The sequence below is a fragment of the Panulirus ornatus genome, chromosome 5 (genome assembly GCF_036320965.1).
Source record: "Panulirus ornatus isolate Po-2019 chromosome 5, ASM3632096v1, whole genome shotgun sequence".
Classification (NCBI taxonomy): domain Eukaryota; kingdom Metazoa; phylum Arthropoda; class Malacostraca; order Decapoda; family Palinuridae; genus Panulirus; species Panulirus ornatus.
Genome location: NC_092228.1, coordinates 11,562,763 through 11,585,569, shown reverse-complemented (window position 1 = coordinate 11,585,569; position 22,807 = coordinate 11,562,763). Strand labels below are relative to the sequence as shown.

At 46.6% G+C, this 22,807-nt stretch overlaps 1 protein-coding gene across 12 annotated transcripts in view; it reads left to right on the top strand.

Annotated features, from left to right (window-relative positions):
* LOC139748346 (tyrosine-protein phosphatase non-receptor type 11-like) overlaps nucleotides 1-22,807 on the top strand; it is a 131,796-nt gene that overhangs the window by 66,818 nt on the left and 42,171 nt on the right. For 4 of the 12 annotated variants that reach the window (XM_071661441.1, XM_071661417.1, XM_071661424.1 and 1 more), the window contains exon 2: nucleotides 20,962-21,552. The exons of 4 other annotated variants lie outside the window; for them this stretch is intronic. In XM_071661441.1, coding sequence (XP_071517542.1) covers nucleotides 21,416-21,552 — 137 coding nt within the window. In that variant the 5' untranslated portion in view covers nucleotides 20,962-21,415. Of the gene's footprint in view, nucleotides 1-9,781; nucleotides 9,835-10,772; nucleotides 10,926-20,961; nucleotides 21,553-22,807 lie in introns of those variants that run through there. 4 more of the 12 variants (XM_071661434.1, XM_071661461.1, XM_071661479.1 and 1 more) reach the window with 4 other exon arrangements.

The window sequence follows — 22,807 nt, the reverse complement described above, 5'->3', positions numbered from 1 at the left end:
CTATGGTTGGTGTGGTGGTGGGGAGGATAGTATAGTAGAGCTATGGTTGGTGGTGGTGGTGGGGAAGATAGTATGGTAGAGCTATGGTTGTGGTGGTGGTGGGGAAGATAGTATGGTAGAGCTATGGTTGGTGGTGGTGGTGGGGAAGATAGTATGGTAGAGCTATGGTTGGTGGTGGTGGTGGGGAGGATAGTATAGTAGAGCTATGGTTGGTGTGGTGGTGGGGAGGATAGTATAGCAGAGCTATGGTTGGTGTGGTGGTGGGGAGGATAGTATAGCAGAGCTATGGTTGGTGTGGTGGTGGGGAGGATAGTATAGCAGAGCTATGGTTGGTGGTGGTGGTGGGGAGGATAGTATAGCAGAGCTATGGTTGGTGGTGGTGGTGGGGAGGATAGTATAGCAGAGCTATGGTTGGTGGTGGTGGTGGTGGTGGGGAGGATAGTATAGCAGAGCTATGGTTGGTGTGGTGGTGGGGAGGATAGTATAGCAGAGCTATGGTTGGTGGTGGTGGTGGGGAAGATAGTATGGTAGAGCTATGGTTGTGGTGGTGGTGGGGAGGATAGTATGGCAGAGCTATGGTTGGTGTGGTGGTGGGGAGGATAGTATGGCAGAGCTATGGTTGGTGGTGGTGGTGGGGAAGATAGTATGGTAGAGCTATGGTTGGTGTGGTGGTGGGGAGGATAGTATAGCAGAGCTATGGTTGGTGGTGGTGGTGGGGAGGATAGTATAGTAGAGCTATGGTTGGTGTGGTGGTGGGGAGGATAGTATGTAGAGCTATGGTTGGTGTGGTGGTGGGGAGGATAGTATGGCAGAGCTATGGTTGGTGTGGTGGTGGGGAGGATAGTATGGTAGAGCTATGGTTGGTGGTGGTGGTGGTGGGGAGGATAGTATAGCAGAGCTATGGTTGGTGTGGTGGTGGGGAGGATAGTATGGTAGAGCTATGGTTGTGGTGGTGGGGAGGATAGTATAGCAGAGCTATGGTTGGTGGTGGTGGTGGTGGTGGGGAGGATAGTATAGCAGAGCTATGGTTGGTGTGGTGGTGGGGAGGATAGTATAGTAGAGCTATGGTTGTGGTGGTGGGGAGGATAGTATAGTAGAGCTATGGTTGGTGGTGGTGGTGGGGAAGATAGTATGGTAGAGCTATGGTTGGTGTGGTGGTGGGGAGGATAGTATGGTAGAGCTATGGTTGGTGGTGGTGGTGGTGGTGGGGAGGATAGTATGGTAGAGCTATGGTTGGTGTGGTGGTGGGGAGGATAGTATGGCAGAGCTATGGTTGGTGTGGTGGTGGGGAGGATAGTATGGCAGAGCTATGGTTGGTGGTGGTGGTGGTGGTGGGGAGGATAGTATAGTAGAGCTATGGTTGGTGGTGGTGGTGGGGAGGATAGTATAGCAGAGCTATGGTTGGTGTGGTGGTGGGGAGGATAGTATAGTAGAGCTATGGTTGGTGTGGTGGTGGGGAGGATAGTATAGTAGAGCTATGGTTGGTGGTGGTGGTGGGGAGGATAGTATAGCAGAGCTATGGTTGGTGTGGTGGTGGGGAGGATAGTATGGCAAAGCTATGGTTGGTGGTGGTGGTGGGGAGGATAGTATAGTAGAGCTATGGTGGTGGTGGTGGTGGGGAGGATAGTATAGCAGAGCTATGGTTGGTGGTGGTGGTGGGGAGGATAGTATAGCAGAGCTATGGTTGGTGTGGTGGTGGGGAGGATAGTATAGTAGAGCTATGGTTGGTGTGGTGGTGGGGAGGATAGTATAGTAGAGCTATGGTTGTGGTGGTGGTGGGGAAGATAGTATGGTAGAGCTATGGTTGGTGGTGGTGGTGGTGGGGAGGATAGTATAGCAGAGCTATGGTTGGTGTGGTGGTGGGGAGGATAGTATAGTAGAGCTATGGTTGTGGTGGTGGGGAAGATAGTATGGTAGAGCTATGGTTGGTGGTGGTGGTGGGGAGGATAGTATAGCAGAGCTATGGTTGGTGTGGTGGTGGGGAGGATAGTATGGCAGAGCTATGGTTGGTGTGGTGGTGGGGAGGATAGTATGGTAGAGCTATGGTTGTGGTGGTGGTGGGGAGGATAGTATGGTAGAGCTATGGTTGGTGGTGGTGGTGGGGAAGATAGTATGGTAGAGCTATGGTTGGTGGTGGTGGTGGGGAGGATAGTATGGCAGAGCTATGGTTGGTGGTGGTGGTGGGGAGGATAGTATGGCAGAGCTATGGTTGGTGGTGGTGGTGGTGGTGGTGGGGAGGATAGTATGGCAGAGCTATGGTTGGTGGTGGTGGTGGGGAAGATAGTATGGTAGAGCTATGGTTGGTGGTGGTGGTGGTGGTGGTGGTGGTGGTGGTGGTGGTGGTGGTGGTGGTGGTGGTGGTGGTGGGAAGGATAGTATGGTAGAGCTATGGTTGGTGGTGGTGGTGGGGAGGATAGTATAGTAGAGCTATGGTTGGTGGTGGTGGTGGGAGGATAGTATGGTAGAGCTATGGTTGGTGGTGGTGGTGGGGAGGATAGTATAGCAGCTATGGTTGGTGGTGGTGGTGGGGAGGATAGTATGGTAGAGCTATGGTTGGTGGTGGTGGTGGGAGGATAGTATGTAGAGCTATGGTTGGTGGTGGTGGTGGGGAGGATAGTATGGCAGAGCTATGGTTGGTGGTGGTGGTGGGGAGGATAGTATGGCAGAGCTATGGTTGGTGGTGGTGGTGGGGAGGATAGTATGGCAGAGCTATGGTTGGTGGTGGTGGTGGGGAGGATAGTATGGTAGAGCTATGGTTGGTGGTGGTGGTGGGGAGGATAGTATGGTAGAGCTATGGTTGGTGGTGGTTGTGGTGGGGAGGATAGTATGGTAGAGCTATGGTTGGTGGTGGTGGTGGGGAAGATAGTATGGTAGAGCTGCGGTCGGTGGTGGTAGGGAGGAGGGGTATGGCTCACTGCTGCAGTCCACTATTACACTTGTTTGTGGATGATGCATCTTGAGTGGCTGTGTTGAGGCATCGTAACGCCTGCGCACGAATCTCTCTCTCTCTCTCTCTCTCTCTCTCTCTCTCTCTCTCTCTCTCTCTCTCTCTCTCTCTCTCTCTCCACAGTAAAGTTCAATATACTAATAAACAGGAGTGTGCGGTATGAGAAACATGTTGTGTCTGGGTATCCACAAGGAACGCGATAGGCTAATAAACAGAGGAACATCTTTTTTTTTTGAAATGTAGCGTCCTGTGAAGAGGAATTCAAACCAGGAAGTCATGGAAAGTAACCGTGGCTTCCTGTAAAGGGCCAAGAAGAAAGGAGATTCCACCGTGGAATTCAGAACTGGGGACACAAGTGTAGTTGTTGTGAAAAAGCTGTCATACGGAAAAACACTTCGACAAAACAGTTACATGCTTAAGTAATGCGTGGAATGATAATGAGAACAGTCACCACGAGAGAGAGAGAGAGAGAGAGAGAGAGAGAGAGGATGTTGATGTTAAAGCTGGTCAATGCGTACATTAAAACCATACCTGGATACCTGCCGTGTTATATGGTCGTTAGGAAGACTATGAGAAATTAACATGATGGAAAAATTGAGAAGCATTTCGCGAGTAAAATTGGGGGACTGGAAGATGGAACTTCTCACGAGAAGTTAAAAAAAAGGAACTCGTAACTCCACAGCCTCAACACCGAAGAGAAAGATGCTTAATGATCGGTTGCCTGGCAGCAACCTTGGGGTTATCAAACACAACATACCTGCTTTGAGAGCACCGCAGCACGAAAGGGATAGCGTAGTCTACAGTAATGCCTTGACCAGTACCGAAGTAATGATAAACTTATATTTATCAGAGCTCATAGACAAAGAGGGAAAGGTTATTTACTGTATTATCGAGTTTGAAATAAGGAATCTCTATGGGATGATTACGGAGACATTCACAAGAAGCTTTGATAATTGGCTAAAAACAGTTCCAGATGAAGCGGAGGTAATATTTATGCAACGTACGTACGTGGCCGCCAGAGGAAAAGATTATTGTTCATTTAGTGGACGTGTATTGCTAGGCTTTTAGCCCAGCCTAATGTCAAAATCTCGTCCTACCTACGTAGATACTCTCTTTCACTGTGGCCAGCAGCCATGCCACGTTGGAACCACCGCTTCTAACACGATTGGAGTAACGTTGGGTCTGGTTAATACGTGGATGGGTAACCGCCGGGGAAAGCCAGATGCTCTTGGCATAATGCGACGAGCGCTGCGTGCTCGTCCTGCCTAGTGGCAAGTTCCCGTCATGAGTACAAAGTCCTCTCTCTCTCTCTCTCTCTCTCTCTCTCTCTCTCTCTCTCTCTCTCTCTCTCTCTCTCTCTCTCAGTGCGGCGAGCGATATGCAGTAGTCCTGCCGTAGGCGAAACCTCATTATATAGGTAGGCACACTCAGCCAGCATGACAGTGGCTGTCGATTTCCCCTTCTTGGCCCTGGTTGCTGTCTTTTTTTGTCTTATGTACGTGTCGGTTGCGAGCATTTAGATAAATCTTGTAGGTAGTAAGTAGGCTCTCTCTCTCTCTCTCTCTCTCTCTCTCTCTCTCTCTCTCTCTCTCTCTCTCTCTCTCTCTCTCTCTCTCATTATTTCTATGTTTATATAATACATTTCATGGATATAACTATCTACCTGTGCCTATCTGTCTGTCTATCTATCTATCTATCTATCTATTTCCCCCTCCAGTCACCTTAGTACATTCCATGGATGATTGGTCGGTAATATATGTGTGTAGGAACTTGCTCGCGTCTTTGTCAGCATATATTTATTCAGGCTTGACACCCCTTTGAACCACTGTTTTTTTAACTGTGGTGCATTAAAGTGTAGTGTGCAGGGGTGGCGGGCAGTGTGTGTGTGTGTGTGTGTGTGTGTGGTAGCGGCGAAGCTCCTGTCGGGGGGAGACGCCGTAATGTCCTTCTCGAGGAAAGAGAGGGACTTCTGGCGCCTCCTCCGTATCCTTCTGCAGTCCGGAGATCCGGTTGCTCTTTGGGCCGTGGGGCCGTCCTGGGCACAACAGGGGGGCGGCCGGGGTTGTCCTGATAATGCCATGACGTAGGCAGTGATGAGGGGTGTCGACCGAGGGACAGTATTGTTGCGCTTGGTGGTCGGGAGGACATTGTCGAGCGTGGTGACTCGTGGGTAAAGGCATCCTTGAGTGTGGTGAAAAGGAGAGGCAGTGTGTGTGAGTGTGTGTGTGTGTGTGTGTGTATGTGTGTGTTTATGATTACTGTTTGTGTGGTACGGGAGGAGAGATTTACTCTGGTGGTGCCCCGTCTTCTTTAAAACCTCGTATGTCCGCTCTGTCTTTACTCTTGCATACACACACACACACACACACACACACACACACACACACACACACACACACACATACAGTAGCCCATTTATCGACCAGCCCCGATGGGAGGTTGAACAACTAGGTTGGTTGCGGGCTAACTGCCACGCCTAGAGCTTGAACTTGGGCGGGCCCTTATGAAATCACGGATAGCGACGCCAGCCACTACACCGCGGAAGCCCATGTGTGTGTGTGTGTGTGTGTGTGTGTGTGTGTGTGTGTACACATCAGATCTGGTAGGATGCTGAGGGACTGCAGGAATGTAAAGTTCTGGCGTTCTCATCAGTTGGGGGGAGGCACTTGTGTTGCCGCCGTCGGCTTGTGTTTGCATGACGAATATGTTCCCGAAGCCCATGACCTCGAGGGTATGACCCCTCTTTATGATAGCCTTAAGGGCCTCTGACATGACTTGTAAAAGAAGTAGTTAACTGCTAGGCCATTACATCTTAAGGTAATACGTGCTCATGGGTCGTACCGTTGTGTTCAAGGCTTTCGTACCGTCGTGCTCATGGGTCGTGCCGTTGTGTTCAAAGCTTTCGTACCGTCGTGCTGCTCATGGGTCGTGCCGTTGTGTTCAAGGCTTTCGTACCGTCGTGCTGCTCATGGGTTCGTACCGTTGTGTTAAAGGCTTTCGTACCGTCGTGCTGCTCATGGGTCGTACCGTTGTGTTCAAAGCTTTCGTACCGTCGAGCTGCTCATGGGTCGTACCGTTGTGTTCAAGGCTTTCGTACCGTCGTGCTGCTCATGGGTCGCTCGCACCGTTGTGCCCAGTGGGTTTATTAAGGGAGGGCCCGGCGGACGTGTAGAATAGTGCACCTCGGTAACACCACGATAAGTCTGATAACCTGTTGTGTAATAGATAGCGGAGCATGTTATATAACCACAGGTAGAAGCTGTACCCCACATACCCCTCATGTAACACCATACTTTTTTTTTTTCTTCTTGCTGCTGTGTCTAGCTGAGCGTAGTAATGCCAAAATATAGCTTTTTCTCTTTTTTTACTTTTGTAATATTAAAGTTCTAACATGACAAAGGTTACATTCCTCCCCCCCCCCCCCCCCCCTTGACTTTTCTGGTTGATATTGGCTGTGATAAGGAAACAGGAACTGAACCCCCCCTCACCACGTCGGATGTGACGTGTCTGGCCTCTTTGACTTGACCCTTAAGGGTAAGGTCAGAGGACAGGCTATCATACCCGAGGGTCGTACCGCCGTGCTCGAGTCGTACCGTTGTTGTGTTCAAGGGTCGTATCATGGTTGTCGGGTGTCGTATATCGTGGTCAAGGGTCGTACATTGGTGGTTCTAAGGGTTTGGGCCAGAGGATGGTGTGTGTGTGTGTGTGTGTGTGGGGAGGCCTGGACGTATAGTGTGTCGTGTGGGTAGTGGAGGAAGGCGTCGCATCGCCCACACACCGCCTCACCCCTGCAATAATCCATCTCTCTCTCTCTCTCTCTCTCTCTCTCTCTCTCTCTCTCTCTCTCTCTCTCTCTCTCTCTCTCTCTCTCCCTCTCCCAAACAAATCGTCAACCCCGAAATATATAGTACGGTAATCCCCCCACAGGAACGTCACCGCCGGCATGATATAGTGGTATGGTCTGCGCACATTACAAGAATGAGGCCTTAAGACCTGAAATTATGCGCTTGTCTCCCGCATTGACAAGGCGATCAGTTGTGCCCTCGTTGATCGATACATGTACGGGACGGGGGAGTGACCTGGGAGTAGGAGGGAGGACCGTGATGACGGGTCTTGGCCTTTGACCCAGGTCAGGTTAAAGTCAGCCGGGCCAACGTGTTTAAGAATCATACTACTTCATCGCCCTGTCGCATCGTACCGTCGTGCTTGAGAGGGTCACGCAAACAGCTGTGTGCTTTCTGACTTTGGAGACAGCGCAGGTGGTAGATGGTGATTTTTCGGATATCATCTGTCGTACATTTAGTTACTTGGTCATACAGGTGGAGTGAGGACGTTGCTTGTTGTCTTTACATCTCCATCTGAAGTAAATAAAATCTCTATTGTCATAAATGTTCGTCGTTGGATTTGACGTTTTCGGTCAAAACGTTTGAATGTTTCGAGTGGTGATCACTTTCGGTTGTTGGTGCTTCGCGGTGGTGTTGTGAGTGCCGGACACGTAGCGGCTCTGCCGATGACATGGAACGATAGCCCTGGCACCTGAGCGGTGAGCGGATGTTATGCCACCACCTGACGCCCGGGGAATTCTGCCTCACCACCTCCCTCCACGCCCACGCTCTCCACCTTCCCCTTACCCTCTGTCTCACATTGGACGCCCACGCTCTCCACCTTCCCCTTACCCTCTGCCTCACACTGGACGCCCACGCTCTCCACCTTCCCCTTACCCTCTACCTCACACTGGACGCCCAAACTATACCTTTCCCTTACCCTCTGCCTCACACTGGACGCCCACATTCTATATCTTCCCCTTACCCTCTACCTCACACTGGACGCCCATGCTCTCCACCTTCCCCTTACCCTCTGCCTTACTCTGGACGCCCACACTATACCTTCCCCTTACCCTCTGCCTCACACTGGACGCCCAAACTATACCTTTCCCTTACCCTCTGCCTCACACTGGACGCCCACATTCTATATCTTCCCCTTACCCTCTACCTCACACTGGACGCCCATGCTCTCCACCTTCCCCTTACCCTCTGCCTCACACTGGACGCCTACGCTATACCTTCCCCTTACCCTTTGCCTCACACTGGACGCCCACACTATACCTTCCCCTTACCCACTGCCTCACACTGGACGCCCACACTGTCTTACCTTCCCCTTACCCACTGCCTCACACTGGACGCCCACATTCTACCTTCCCCTTACCCACTGCGTCACACTGGACGCTCACGCTCTCTACCTTCCCCTTACCCTCTGCCTCACACTGGACGCCCACTATACCTTCCCCTTACCCTCTGCCTCACACTGGACGCCCAAACTATACCTTCCCCTTACCCTCTGCCTCACACTGGACGCTCACGCTCTCTACCTTCCCCTTACCCTCTGCCTCACACTGGACGCCCACACTGTCTACCTTCCCCTTACCCTCTGCCTCACACTGGACGCCCACTATACCTTCCCATTACCCTCTGCCTGACACTGGACGGCAATGTTCTCTACCTTCCCCTTACCTTCTGCCTGACACTGGACGCCCACACTGTCTTACCTTCCCCTTACCTTCTGCCTCACACTGGACGCCCACACTATACCTTCCCCTTACCCTCTGCCTTACACTGGACGCCCACGCTCTCTACCTTCCCCTTACCCTCTGCCTCACACTGGACGCCCACACTGTCTACCTTCCCCTTACTCTCTGCCTCACACTGGACGCCCACACTGTCTACCTTCCCCTTACCCTCTGCCTCACACTGGACACCCACACTGTCTTACCTTCCCCTTACCCTCTGCCTCGCACTGGACGCCCACACTCTCCCTCCTTTACCCTCTGCCTCGCACTGGACGCCCACAATCTCTACCTTCCCCTTACACTTTGCATCACACTGGACGACGTCTTCTCTTGCGGGAAGGACTTCAGCCAGACATCTGATTCGCCCCTTCAAAAATGAATACAGGAGTCTTGGTAGATTGCTGTGTAGGTGACAGATGTAGGGGGATGGTGTGCGGTGCAGGCAGGTGTGGTAAGGTGTAGGAGACAAGTGTAGAAGATGGTTCGCGGTACCGTTCGGGGTAGTTGGGCGTAGGGGACAGTTGTAGATGAAGGTTTGTGGTACAGGAAGATGTGTTAAGGATGTGGGAAACAGATATGTAGAGGTGTTGGGCTATGAAGTGTTGCGGGGGAGCCGCGTAATCGGTACACTACCGGGTCACTAGCCTGTGGTCTGCCCCAGTGAGGTGGGTTGCAGATGCGGTTGGCCTGTTGCTGTGACGATACTGTCGTCGTAGTTATGCTACTTTTGCTGCGGTTTCTCTCCGTGCTGTTGTGGCGGTCATGCTGTTAATGCATCTCTGACAGTGTTCAATTTTTTTTTTTCTGTGTCAAGCCAGCTGTTTCTGTTGTTAGGTTCTCGTAGTGGTGCTGCCGTGATGAGTTTCACTGCTGCATCAGTTATGACTTTTGAGATGTTCGTAGTCACCGTGGAGAAGAACGGTACTGAGACGTCAAGTGTCTTTGAGTAGTGATCAACTTGAACACAACGGTACCTCCTTTGAGAACGACTGTACCACCTTCGGGTATGATGGCGTGGCCATTGACTTGTCCTTGAAGGTTCAGGTCAGTTGCTGGGTTATCATGCACAAGGGTCGTGCCGTTGTACTCCAGAGGCTAATGATTGATAGGAGACGGCAGTATAATCATATCTCACAGCTGTGATAAGGAGGGCAGCTTGACCAGATGGGCTTTTACGAGGAGAGGAGGTCCTCCCCCTCCAGCTGGTATTACTCAGTCCCTCTGGTCACTTGTTTACTTTCTGAGTGGTGCTAGCCATTTGCAGATCTGCTTGACGATCACGTATGCTGGGTGTTCCTGTACATACGACGAGTAACAGACGGTTTGTACTCCTCTCATACGACTTTCAGGTCTGGCAAAGCGTGTGTGATTAGAGTAGACTACAGTCAATGTCTTGATTCTTTGTCCTACGGTTATGAAGTGCTTATACTTCCGGATGAGGCATGCTCGCTTGTAAACGTGCGTGTATGATGTAGTCAGACGTAAGCAACATAAAACGACGGAGGAGCCATTACTAGCATTCCGATCCGGTTATGTGGTCAACATTCCACGATGACTGATGTTATAGTATAGTATTGATGGAAGTTGCGCTCACGTGGGGAGTAGGGTCAATGGAAAGCATTTGATATTGCATTCATCTTTTGGGGTTTGATTCTTGATGCGAAAGGGTACGAAAAGAGGATTACTTTATACTTAAAATGACCATTATGATATGGAGGTGTAATAGCTCGTGTAGAGGCTACAAGTTGGCGAGACTCCGTCCTTGCTCAGCCGGTGTGGTGAGGGAGGCAGCTGCGCCACTTAAGCGCCTGTTATGCTCGCTATCAGCAAGAAAAAACACACCACCGATTCCCTACAACCTTGCATGCATGACTGCTCTGTTCATGGACATAAGTCCTGTTATTGTAGGGGAGGATTCTCCGACTCGGTGATCACGTGAAAGGAAGTTGGTTATGTCTTATTTACATAAGGTTTCTGAAGTGTCAGTAGTGCGTCATGAGATGAGCTGTTCGGTGTGGTAAGTGTGTGTGGGAGCGTTCGCGTGGAGGATGTCTTATCGTTGTCTCCCTCATCCGGCCTCTCGTCAAAAGGCTGATTTATTTATACGTGTAAGTTTGGGTGATTGGATACAAGGTTTTCAAGATGACTCCATTTTGCCACATTAGGGTATGATTACGCACGATGTGGCTGTTGCACGTAGGGTTTTTTTTTTAAACACGTTGGTTGGAATCGTAGGTCGCGTCGTTCTGCTGTGGTTATATTTTGTACGGTTTGTGCGGCGGGTGTGAGTGTGTGTGCCTCCCGAGCTGTGCTGGTGACTCTCAGCAGCGCCACACACACACGCACCGAGCCCTCGCCCCCACACCCAACGCACGTCCTCCTGCACGACAAAGCCATGAAGCCTCAGGAAAGGTGAGCGTATTGGTCCTACCTGTGCCGTTGGAGGTAAACCCACCAGCCCGCTAACGGTGGGAGGCCAGTTCTTGCATAATGAAGTCGGCCGCCATTGTTTTAGTAAGGAGTAGGCAGTGTCCACACGTTCTTGTAAGTGATCCTCGAAATTCATATCTGGGAGGAGTGTGTACGTGTACGTGTGTGTGTGTGTGTGGCGGGGCTGTGTCAAGTGCGGCGGTGGGGGATGACTGCGCGACACGAGCGTGTTCGGCAGCCGTACACGTCACCGTGACGTTCTTTTCTTTATAGAAGGCTGCCGTCACGGACAGAAGCCCTCATCAAGGGGATTACTTAGTGGACCCAAGCCTATCTGGGCTGGCTAGAGCCTTCCAGCACCCGTGTACGTAAAATCACTCTTGGCTCCTTATTGCCTCTTGTGTTAGTAGTGGCGGTATTCCACTTGGGTTTAAAAAAATATATATACATATATGTATATAAAAGCTCGTCAAATAAGCTTTTTGCTGAACCTGTTTACTCGCCGGAATTAATAAAGTAACACAGTGAACCTTATACTGGGGACTACTTGCCTGAATACTAAATCATTTCCGAAGGCCGTCAGCGACTGGTGCTGTTGTTGATGGGTTGTCGTGCGAGCCGACATGGTCTGGTTATGTTGTGACGTAATGATTGCTCCTATTGTTTACTTGCCTTGCCGGCGGGAGGGCGACTCGCCACAACCCAGCACTAACTCTCCTACCAAAATTTGTCGGTCGTCAGGTATTACTTCATGTTCCTGCTCTAGTGACTATTGATTATAGGATTATTTTACAATCAGGGCGTTTTTAAATTTTCCAATTAGAAATCTGTGTATTTCTTTCTCTCCTATGCTTACGTGTTCGCCATAGAGGAGGAGTTCCTAGCTAGGCTACCTTCCTCTGTTCCTTCTTTGGAAAAGCATTACAGGAGGGATGGATGTCTTGCCACCACTCCCTCCCGCCCTTCTTAGTCATCTGCTTCAAGCAGTTGCGTGGCCTTTATCCTTTCGCGCCTTATCCCCAGGGATGATATATAATATCCTGGTAGTCACAAGAAGATGAAACGCGAAGATTCGAGCTCTTTCGTGAAATATTTCGAGAGCTCGAATTTTCGCGTTTCATTTTCCCTGCGACTACCAGCATTTTCGTGAATAACGTGTTCTTTTGTGGTTTACCTGCATATATATATATATATATATATATATATATATATATATATATATATATATATATATATATATATATATAGTGTGTGTGAAGCAGTTTGTGTAGATAACCGTGACGCATGGTTCGAATCCTAGTCGCGGCAGCCGGTCCACAGTCAACCTAGATGTTCATCCTCCCTTAGGCGTTGGTCGATACACTAGGTACCTGACTTAGGATAGGATGTATATATATATATATATATATATATATATATATATATATATATATATATATATATATATATATATATACACACACACACACACACACACACGTATGTAACGTTAATGAGATGGCCTTGATTAAGACATTAAGTTTCCCATGCCGTCTCACTTCACACTCACGTGTGTGAGAGTAGGAACTGTGCAAGACGTTGTGGGTCTCACGGTGTGTTGAAGAAGGCACTGGTGGCCGCGGGCAGTCGCCCGAGTGTTGCAGACGCCACGACATCGGCCGTGGAGGCGCTCGGAGGTTTTTGTGGCCTTTACAGGTTGTCAACGAGTGTCGTCATCACCCACCAGCACCTGCCACTGCTCTTGCCATTGCTCCTCCTACACCCTCCACTCTGCCTCTTCAATCCGGCCTAAGCTGTTCTCCCTGCTTGTCCTGCTTTCATCACCGGACTTCAACTGTTTCGTCCGTAATTGCTGCTTATTTTGTTACTCGTACTGTTACTGCTCTTTAGCGTTCATACAGCGTCCAATGTTACGACTACAATTACTACAGTTTTTATTGTTTTAATGATACTGTCGCACATTTCTGCTGTTCTTACGTTACTTTTCTTACATTTTAGCTCTTTTTTGTATTATTGCTGCTACTTTTCATGTTTTTTTCTCAAACTACAGTTCCAGTTCTTTCGTCAACCGCTCTTACAGTATTTTTTCCCTCCTGGTGACACATGTTTCCTTCCTGTCATCCTGTTATTGTCGACGTCTTGTTACTGTTTCCCACAGTAGCGCATGACAGGCTCATGACATTCATAAGGAGGGTTTTGTCTCGTACTATCCTAGTCTTGGTGGCCAGTCTTCAGGGGAGTGTTTCGTGGTTCCTTCAACTTGCCAAGCCTCAAGCTGTCCTGCAAGAGCAGACCTCTACTGTCCTGTCTCCATTTTAGTAGGTTCAGAATGTGGGATGGTGCGTCCTCCAGCATAGTAACCTCGTCACATACCATCAGTTCTCCTGTTCTCTCTCTCTCTCTCTCTCTCTCTCTCTCTCTCTCTCTCTCTCTCTCTCTCTCTCTCCCGTAGACCTCCTGAAAAGCAGCTTGTATCATTTTGAGTCCTAGGCTTAGGGGAAACGTTATAAAGTTGAGTTTAGAACATGAAGACAGCGAATCTAGGCTTCCCATTACCCCTTTATTTTACGTTTACATACTTCACGGGAGGCGGTGGGGCAACGCTGATTAAACAGGAGGTGGTAGTACATGCGTCCCTCCATGTTGGCCCGTGGAACACCGCGAAGCATATGCAGGCACCGCCCATCACACCAAACGCCACAGGTGCTGCCCGTCACACACCACAGTACCGCCCGTCACAGTCCGGTGGTAGTACAGTATTATGAGTGGACTGACTCGCCATCCTTCATTTGTTTTGCAATGGTCTTCAGTGAGTTTTTTCCTAAGACTTTCATTAGCCTGTGCGTTACCAGAGCAGTAAGGCTTCCTGATCCTACTGTTGCAACTCATGGCGGGGTTATGTATCGTTAGGGTAACTTTAAATGAGGGGGAATGGGGGAAATACGTTACCTGTACTTATATGTGAACTGACTCTGGTTGGGCTTCTTCCTATATCGCCTATATAAATCGGACTAACTCGATTGGTTCTTGTGAAATCCCACTTCATCAGTTTTTCATTAGGTTCATAATTTTTTCATGAGGATGCTCATAGATATTTCAAATATGGCCAGATGCCCTTGCGTTATTTATATTACGTTGAATGGATTATTCCTTCATGAAACTTGTATATAACATGATTTGTGTGACATATTCAAAGTTCTAGGGATATCATATCGCTCTCGAAAACCCCCAGTCTCCATCTTCTATAATCTATATGCCTGTGATATCGGGAAAGTGGGCTCTGCGTTACGTTTTCTTCCCTTACTTATGGCAAACTCGGCCGACTTTGCGAGTAAATAAACGAAAAAAGAAAATGGCTGTGTGAACAATGTTACCGTGAGTACAACGATACGCCCCTTTACTACGATAGTGTGGCCTTTGACCTGACCTTGTGCAGTTAGTTTGATGGTGAAATAAGTTTTATATTACCCAAAGGCTGATATGCAAGTAGTGGTTTCTTAGATGCGAAAATGGTCGGTATAAACCAGAAATATTTAAACAGGATCATTTTCAAACCTTTTTCACCAGCCAGACAGATTTGCACACGAGATTATGTTGAATCTACTGAATAAGTTGTATATTACCCAAAGGCTGATATGCAAGTAGTGATTTCGTAGATGCGAAAATGGTCGGTGTAACCCAGAAATATTTAAACAGGATCATTTTCAAACCTTTTCACCTGCCAGGCAGATTTGTATACGAGATCATCATGTTGAATCTACTGAAAATGTTAGAAACAGATGGTCTTGTCTTCTGGTCTCAAAGTTACACTGAACATTTTTGGCGGTGAAGAATTACTACCCACTTGCATATTTGCCCCTTTAGAAATATATTGTATATTCTTCACTGCTACTTCAACTAAAATAACAGGGTTAGGTCGAAGGTCACGCCATCTTACCCAAAGGTCATGCCGTTGTGATTAAGAGGGTAACGCTTCCTATAATACCACTGTTTTTATCCTCACGGGTTCTGTCATTACATTAAGGGATTACATTCCAAGTCGGGTTTTAGACCCTGTAGCAACGCCATATTTTTTTTTTTATCCTGCGGTATATATCTTGCTTACGTCCGAGGAACGCAAGGAATTTTAAAAGCGGCTCGATGATTTACGTGCTTTGGCCGGCATCACGCTGGAGACATTTCTGTGAATATTGAGGTGGTTGCGTGTGACGCCAGTGAGTACGACCCGGAGAACTGGGATCAGCCATGGGGTGGATGTTGGTTGGGCCACCAGGTGAGTGGGAGGCCGACGCAACCAACTAGTGAGTCACCAGGGAATCATCCGGAACAGGAAGTAAGCACTGTGGCCAGGCTCTATAACCATGCTTCCTCCTCAACCCTCCATACGGGAGGCAGTTCCACCGGGGGTAAAGCTCATCCTGCCTCTCTCTCACCTGGCCCGCCCCACCGTGGTGTTCCTCATGCCTTCCCAGCCTGACCCGCCCACCATTTTCATCACGCCTTCCGAGCCTGGCACGCCCACCACGTTCCTCATAACCCCCCCCCCACACACAACTTGGTGTGCCTGTCTTTCCCCAGCCTTTCCCCTCGTTATTCCCTGACCCTCCCACCATCTTTCTTTTCTGGGCCGTCCTCTGTGCCTCTCCCACCACCCGGACGGCAGGCCCCTCTGCATGTCTCCCGTTGCTGCACCCACCCACCCACCCACCGTGCTTTTCCCGCTCCTCCCTTTAAGGTTGCTGGCGGTTACGGCGTTCTGGAAAGTAATATTTATTTAGAAATCGATTCGGACAAAAGGTATCGCATTTCGCGCCCTCTTTACACCGTGCAGAATTCAGGAGATGCCGAGGTGAAATCTGGAAATACGTAGACGAAAGATGAGCATTTATTGGACTTAGGAGGAAGAGTTGGGCAGGGTAGGATGTAGTTTTGAAGTGGAGAGGTGATTTAAAGAGTGTGATGTAGGTCTGATGTGTGTGGGAAGGGTGTCTGGAAGCGTGTGTTGGTTATCTCGTATATATATATATATGTGCAGACAGTGTGTATATGTTGTGATGCTTCTTATTAACTTTGGGAAGGGAAGGGAAGGTAGGTAAGCTAAGCCAAGCTAGACGTTCGTTGTGTACATCGTTGGGTGGCTGGAGAAAGCTACATTGCTTGCGGCTCCGTGGGAACCAAGGGAGTTCCTTGTTTGCACTTCTCTGGAGATTCCTGATATGTCTGTAGTTTATGTCGTAGTTGTCTTCTGGTCTATGCCCTACTTTCTCTGCTGGCTTGCACCTGGTGTAATTTTTGGCCCTCCAGAAAGTTCCAGATTCTCTACCGACTGGCTGAGGCTGCTTTTTCTTTGGGTGTCGTCGATATGATTTTATCAAGCCTTATGTGCGTGTGTAACGTAGGATTATACACACTCCTTCTGGTGGATGTAAAAGAGAGTATTATGCATCGTATAGTGCGAATTTTTAAAGAACATAACTTTCTGGACGTATCACCAGTGATACAGGAATATATTTGCCATCAACTTTCTAGACGTATCACCACTGATACAGGAGTATATTTAACATCCAACTGGTTAAAGGTGATAAAGGATTTTTCCTTTTTTTTTCAAATAACCGACTTGGTTGACTTTATCAGGAGAGATGGAGCGGACTTGGCTGGTAGGGTAATGATGGCATTGATATCTTGTGAGAGATGGTGGCAAACTATCCTGGCTAGGTCTAGTATTTTCCCTGAGCATGACCACGCTCTTCACCAGATCCTTGATATTGTAACTTTACTGCCCGGTGAAATGTAGTATTAATATGGGCTAAATGAGTTAATTTTGGAGGCATTGGCTCCTCTTGCTCTAGGCTTCTTCTTGAGGTGTTGGATGGAGTGGCTCACAAATTCTGGTGGCGTCCGGGATGTAAAGTGACGCTAATATTAGCAGTCGTGGTAACGATGTTTTGGGTTGTTTTTTGGCTGTTTTCCTGTTTTTGTATTGTCACGCCATTTCCGTATGGCTTCTTTTTTTTTTTTCGTCTCATTGTAATCCCCCTTTGGCGTTGTGGATCGGCGTTTTTTTCCCCCCTACATACAGATTATGTAATATAGATGAGCCACGTATTTTATTACATGCTGTAGGTTTCCTAAGCTTTCATATTCAGAATGTTCACAGGGTATTATATTTGAAGTATGGCCACGGCATGGCTTTTTTTTTCCGTGAATGACCATAATTACAGGGATACGCCCAGCTCCAGGTCCCCATTGTATATTTAGAGAAAAAAAGTAATCCCACTGGAGGTTGTTTGGGAGGGCATTACTTCTTTTTTTTTTGCCGAGCGAAAGATATAAAAAAAGGATCATATATTTTGCTAATGACTCATTCATAGATGTATGCGGTTTGTGCATGAGTGGACTGCCGCCAGCAACGGGTGTGGGACTGGTGTTGGTACAGTATCCTGGTATATCATCGCTGACAACGCGGGTGAGTCAGAGCTAAGGCCCCCACTTCTAGGGGTGAGAGAGAGAGAGAGAGAGAGAGAGAGAGAGAGAGAGAGAGAGAGAGAGAGAGAGAGAGAGAGAGAGAGGCTGGCTGTGCGCGGGTGGCCTTGCAGACCGAACGAGCTTGTCTCCCCTTGGCTGCCCCAACTATTGCCCTTGTCTTCACCGTGTCACCTCCCTTGTGACAAAACATTTTAAGAAGTTTGATATTGTAAATGATAATCATCCCAAATACATTTATATCATTTAAGAGCTTTTCATAAACCTACATAAATGTCCTTGTCCTTAAATCGGTGTTAGCATTCATATATAAATGTTTTCCTTTTTTGGAGCTATTTCAGCATTATTCCGTAAGGATTGTAGTGATTATGAATGATATTTTCTACTGTGATATAGTTAGGATGAGACGCTGTTCAAGGTCTTGGAGCGAGCAGTAGCTACAGCCTGTGGAGATATAATGTGGGTAATGGTATAATTACCCCATGTTGTATACAGTACGGGGAGTGAGTTCAGCACTCGTAGGGTCTCCCATCTCACGAACACTCTGCTCAGACCTTTGTAAACTCTCGGCATCTGTTGTTTCTTCGTTCCAACCATCCACCACTTGAAAAAAGTATTCCTTTACACCTTCTTGTCCAACTACTTGCTGCCTGTGGTTACTCGTGTACTGCATCTTGAGGAGATGTTCACTGTCTGTGTCGAACAAATGGTTTACAAACATGACGGTTGCAATTAGGTCATTCCTGTCCTCTCCCCTCCTCTCCTTTGTGGACAGATGAGTAGCCATGGGGATATTGTAACTCGACTCTCTTAAATTCAGATCCTTATGCTTCTTCTGGCTTGATTTTAAGGCTCGAGAGCTATAGTCTAGTTTTGCGTCTTGTATGAGAGCCTTACCGAACGTTTCCTAACGCAGTTATTTCACTGCGATTGTAGTCTTTGCCATCAGAAAGTTGGCCGTATTCATATTGTCTCCCGTGTTGCAGCTTCTGCGATATATTAAGCTAACTGTCCCCCCCCCAGGTCATTTTTGCACACACAGTTACTGTAGCTTATTCGATCTGGTACCATCTTTACTGCCCTACTCAGTTATCTGTGCTTCTTTAAAAGTGATGGCTAAGTTTGAGAAGCGTATTCTGGTTTCGGCTAAATGGAGGTCATAAACAGTTTGCTTAATATTTCCCTTATACATGTACTTCGGTGCAGTTTTGATATTTGCCAGCAGACAGTTTGTCTTTGGTTTCAAATCCTTTGCCTACAGAACAGGAATGATGTATACCTCTAAGTTCCTCTCAAACACCGACTCTTCCAGCTTATATACTGCTGAATAATACTGATATCGATGCCTTTCACGTTGCCCCATCGTTATTACTATGTATTTACGTTACATTTCATCAGCCATTTATCCGCACGAACCTTAGTGTTTATTTAGATTCCCTCGTAAGTTGATAAGTCCTCATCACACTTCATTACCCTAAGATCTTCTGCAACGAGATTTAGGTTTAAGCCCAAGTTATTTGTATACCAGTAGATCAAGAAGAGCCATGGTTTAAGCCCAAGTTTATTATATCAGATATTCTAATTTCCATGCTACCCCGTGTAACGTTAAGGTGTATCAGTGATGGTGTATCAACCATTCTGAATGTAGCATGCAGATATAAATTGTTCCCGTATACATTAGCCCCCAAAGAAATTGTCTTCTTGACTCTCTGCATGAGAATCTATGTTTTCTGTCTTTATAACTGAGATTATTATTATGACTTCCTCGTCCCTCAAGAGTGCGTTTCGGTGCTTCATAATACCGTCATCATTGTTCCTTCATTTCTGTCATGTATATCTCTTTTGGTTCATTAAAATTCCTAGGAGGTTTTGTCCCTTATCAATACCGCTACGTATTTTTTCCTCTTGCAGTTTCACTTCTCACGATGTACTCCCATAATAAGAATTGGTCCAATTTCCCCTCCCCCTCCTTACTATCAGTGTATCCCTCTGGGCAAATAAGGTTTAAATCTTTTGCCGTTAGAAATTTGTTTTTCCCACTTCAGCAATATTGAGAGAGAGAGAGAGAGAGAGAGAGAGAGAGAGAGAGAGAGAGAGAGAGAGAGAGAGAGAGAGAGAGAGAGAGAGGGGGAATATTGCTGGGAGGTGGTGCGATCGCTATTAACGTTTTTACCGGGGTACATTCATCCAGTGAATAATAAGCATTTTTTTTTCTCCCGTTGTTATTATCCACCGGTCGTGCTTGATCAATGTTCCGGCTTTATGAAGTGAACTTCCGATGCAAAGTTGATTTAAAACAGATAGTTTGTTGCATTATGGAGTGCGCTTGTGTTTGTCAGGGTGTACGCTTGAGTTTGTGTGCGTCGTTGAATCGGATTTTTGCATCAAGAATATTGCTCTGCTTACCTAAGCTTAAGCCAGCTGGCTCGTGATGACGGATATTCATAAACAATAATGTTACAGATATGATCCATTTGGTGAAATTTATTCACATGATATATATTCGTTATCTTGATAAGCCAAGTCATGTTTGATAATGACGTAAGATACCAAATAATTGGCAGAAGCCGCAGTTGAGTAGGCATTTCCTGACTTCCATAGAAAAGTCAGGATTTGTGGAAAGTTAAAACGGATCACCTGGCTCAGGTCTTGTCAGTTTACTGGAAGGTTTTAAGGCACCTCATACTGTGGAGAATGTCTTATCTCTTCGTTATCTACTACCTCCTACAGCGTCTTTTAGCTTCGGTGTGACGTCTTATCTGCTTTAGGAAGTTCCATGTAGATTATGATAATATAAGAACATGACTGATACCTTTGTTACTTTTGCTGTTTGGGATGTAAACGTCATTTATTATAATTAGTACGTTTTATTAATTTTCAGCTTGCATTTAGTTGTTGACTTTTCATATTTCTTTTTACTGCGATATCCCAATTACTGTTGTAGATAACGGCTTTGTTAATCAATGCCAGCTTTAGCGTGAATCTAGTACTTTTATTATAATGTAGTAATTGGTGGCAACACTCATCGTGTAAGCTAAAGGCACCTAAATATTTGTCTGCCACAGTATCAAGCAGTGAGCGCGTAGGTTCACAGGGTTGCAGGGAGGATAACACTTTGATCGGGGAGTTTAATAAGATTATAATGATGGCAGCATAGGAGCCGGAAGGGATAGTTAGGTGTCGAGAGGGAGCAGCTGTGGAAAGGGACGAGTAACAGGGAAGCAGGGAGAGAGTAAGGAAGCAGAAGAACAAGCAGGACAGGCATAGTGGAGTTGAAGAGTAGCAGACACGGGAGAGGAACTGAGTGGCTCCAAGATGAATGTTCATACTGAGACAATATATGTGAAACGGTGGTTATAGTTATTATGGTAAGACAGAGAAGGTGAACATGATTTTGATGTGTAATGGAACAGTGGACCAGTTCTAGGCATTAAACATATGACATTGGGTTTGCTATGGGCAATTTGGTTCGTGAATTCAGTATCGGAATTATGGGATGATGTGGATGTCTGCTACATTTGATGTGTATTTGTAGAAGTGCTTTGCAGATGAAAAAAAAATTCAAATGATATAACGTTTAAAACGCTTTAGAAATGGAAACATATATCAGGCCGGGCAGCCGGGATTGAAAACCTGAGCTTTGTAACAAAAAAGTATATCTGTGAGTGAAATCATTAGCTAATGACAGCTGCAGCAGTATAAAGCAGATTGCCATGAGTTTAATGCTGGGAGACAGTGCATGTGTGTCAAAACTTGACTGATTTGATTCACTGAACGCAATTATATTCATGTAGAGTGAAACACTATCCATGTCAAGATGCCGTAAGAGGACGGGACGTAGTTAACCCCTATGTTCAGTGGTTTCGGAAAGAACACTTGCCCTGATATTCCCCAAGTTTAAAAGTTGTAATGAATAAGTTGTTCGGTGATGGGTTAGAACAAGGCGAGGTGTATAGCTGTTGGCCTTGTTGTGTGGTGGGAGAGTCACGATGATGACCCAGAAGATGTGGAACCGCCTCCACTCTCTGTACCAGAAAGTGGTGGGCGGCATCTCTGACCAAGCACAGCAGCCGGAGCGCGGCACCAAGCGCTCTCCTGAGGCTGTCGCCATCAAGTTGAAAGGCAGGTAATGTGAGCACCTCAATACTCACTTGCTGCACCGCGCTCAGTGCTTGCCTGTGATTTCATTCATTAGGTCACTCATTGTTCATTGTGTTTGCTTTTATTTCTAGTCCATGATCCTTATATCCAACCAATGTTTTTACATTACTTTCCTTGAAATATTAGTTGTGAATTTTTTATTTTTTTTGCTTTACTATGTTTCAGTGTGTTCACAGAGATGTTTATTTATGTTATATGTACAAGATTTTAGAGTTAATGAAAATTATTTAGGATCATCATGCTTGCTAATTAATAGTGCTCTTTATTGAATATGTTTATGACATCTGTGTATGTATTATGTTATTCTTTATCTGTTCATGTCTTATTGTACTTGTAACTTGGTGAAATGAGGTGCTTTGATTAAGTAATAAAGGTAGTAGGATGTGAGGCTGTTCGAACAAGCAAGTAACAAAGGATAAGAGAGAAGTGTAGATATGTGAAGAGTATGGTTAACATAGCTGAAGAGGGTTTGCTGGATTTATGTAAACATATTGAGAGAATGAGTGTGGAGAGGTTTACAAAGAGGATATATGTCAGAAGTGGAGTGGAAAAGAAGAGAGAGACCAAGTTGGATGTTGGAAGGATGGAGTGAAAAAGATTTTGAGCAATCTGGGCCAGAACATATAGGAGGGTGAAAGGCTTGGATGGGATAGAGTGAATTAGAACAATGTGGTATACTGAGGTCAACATCCTGTCAGTGGGCTGAACCAAGGCCTGTGAAGCGTCCAGGGTAAAACATGGAAAGGTCTGAGAGGCCTGGTTGTGGATATGGAGGTGTGGTTTTGGTGCATTTACACATGACAGCTAGAGAATGGATGTGAGTGGATGTAGCCTTTCTTCATCTGTCCCTGGCACTACCTTGCTAACGCGGGAAGTGGCAATCAAATTATATATATATAAATATATATATATATATATATATATATATATATATATATATATATATATATATATATATATATATATATTTATATATGATGTGTGTATGTGTGTGTGTGCTGATAACCACAAGGAAAAGAAAAAGAAAATTTTCTTATGGTTATCAGCAAATAGATCACACGCATCACTGTGACCATATTGCTATATATATATATATATATATATATATATATATATATATATATATATATATATATATATATATATATATATATTTTTTTTTTCATACTATTCACCATTTCCCGCGATAGCGAGGTAGCGTTAAGAACAGAGGACTGGGC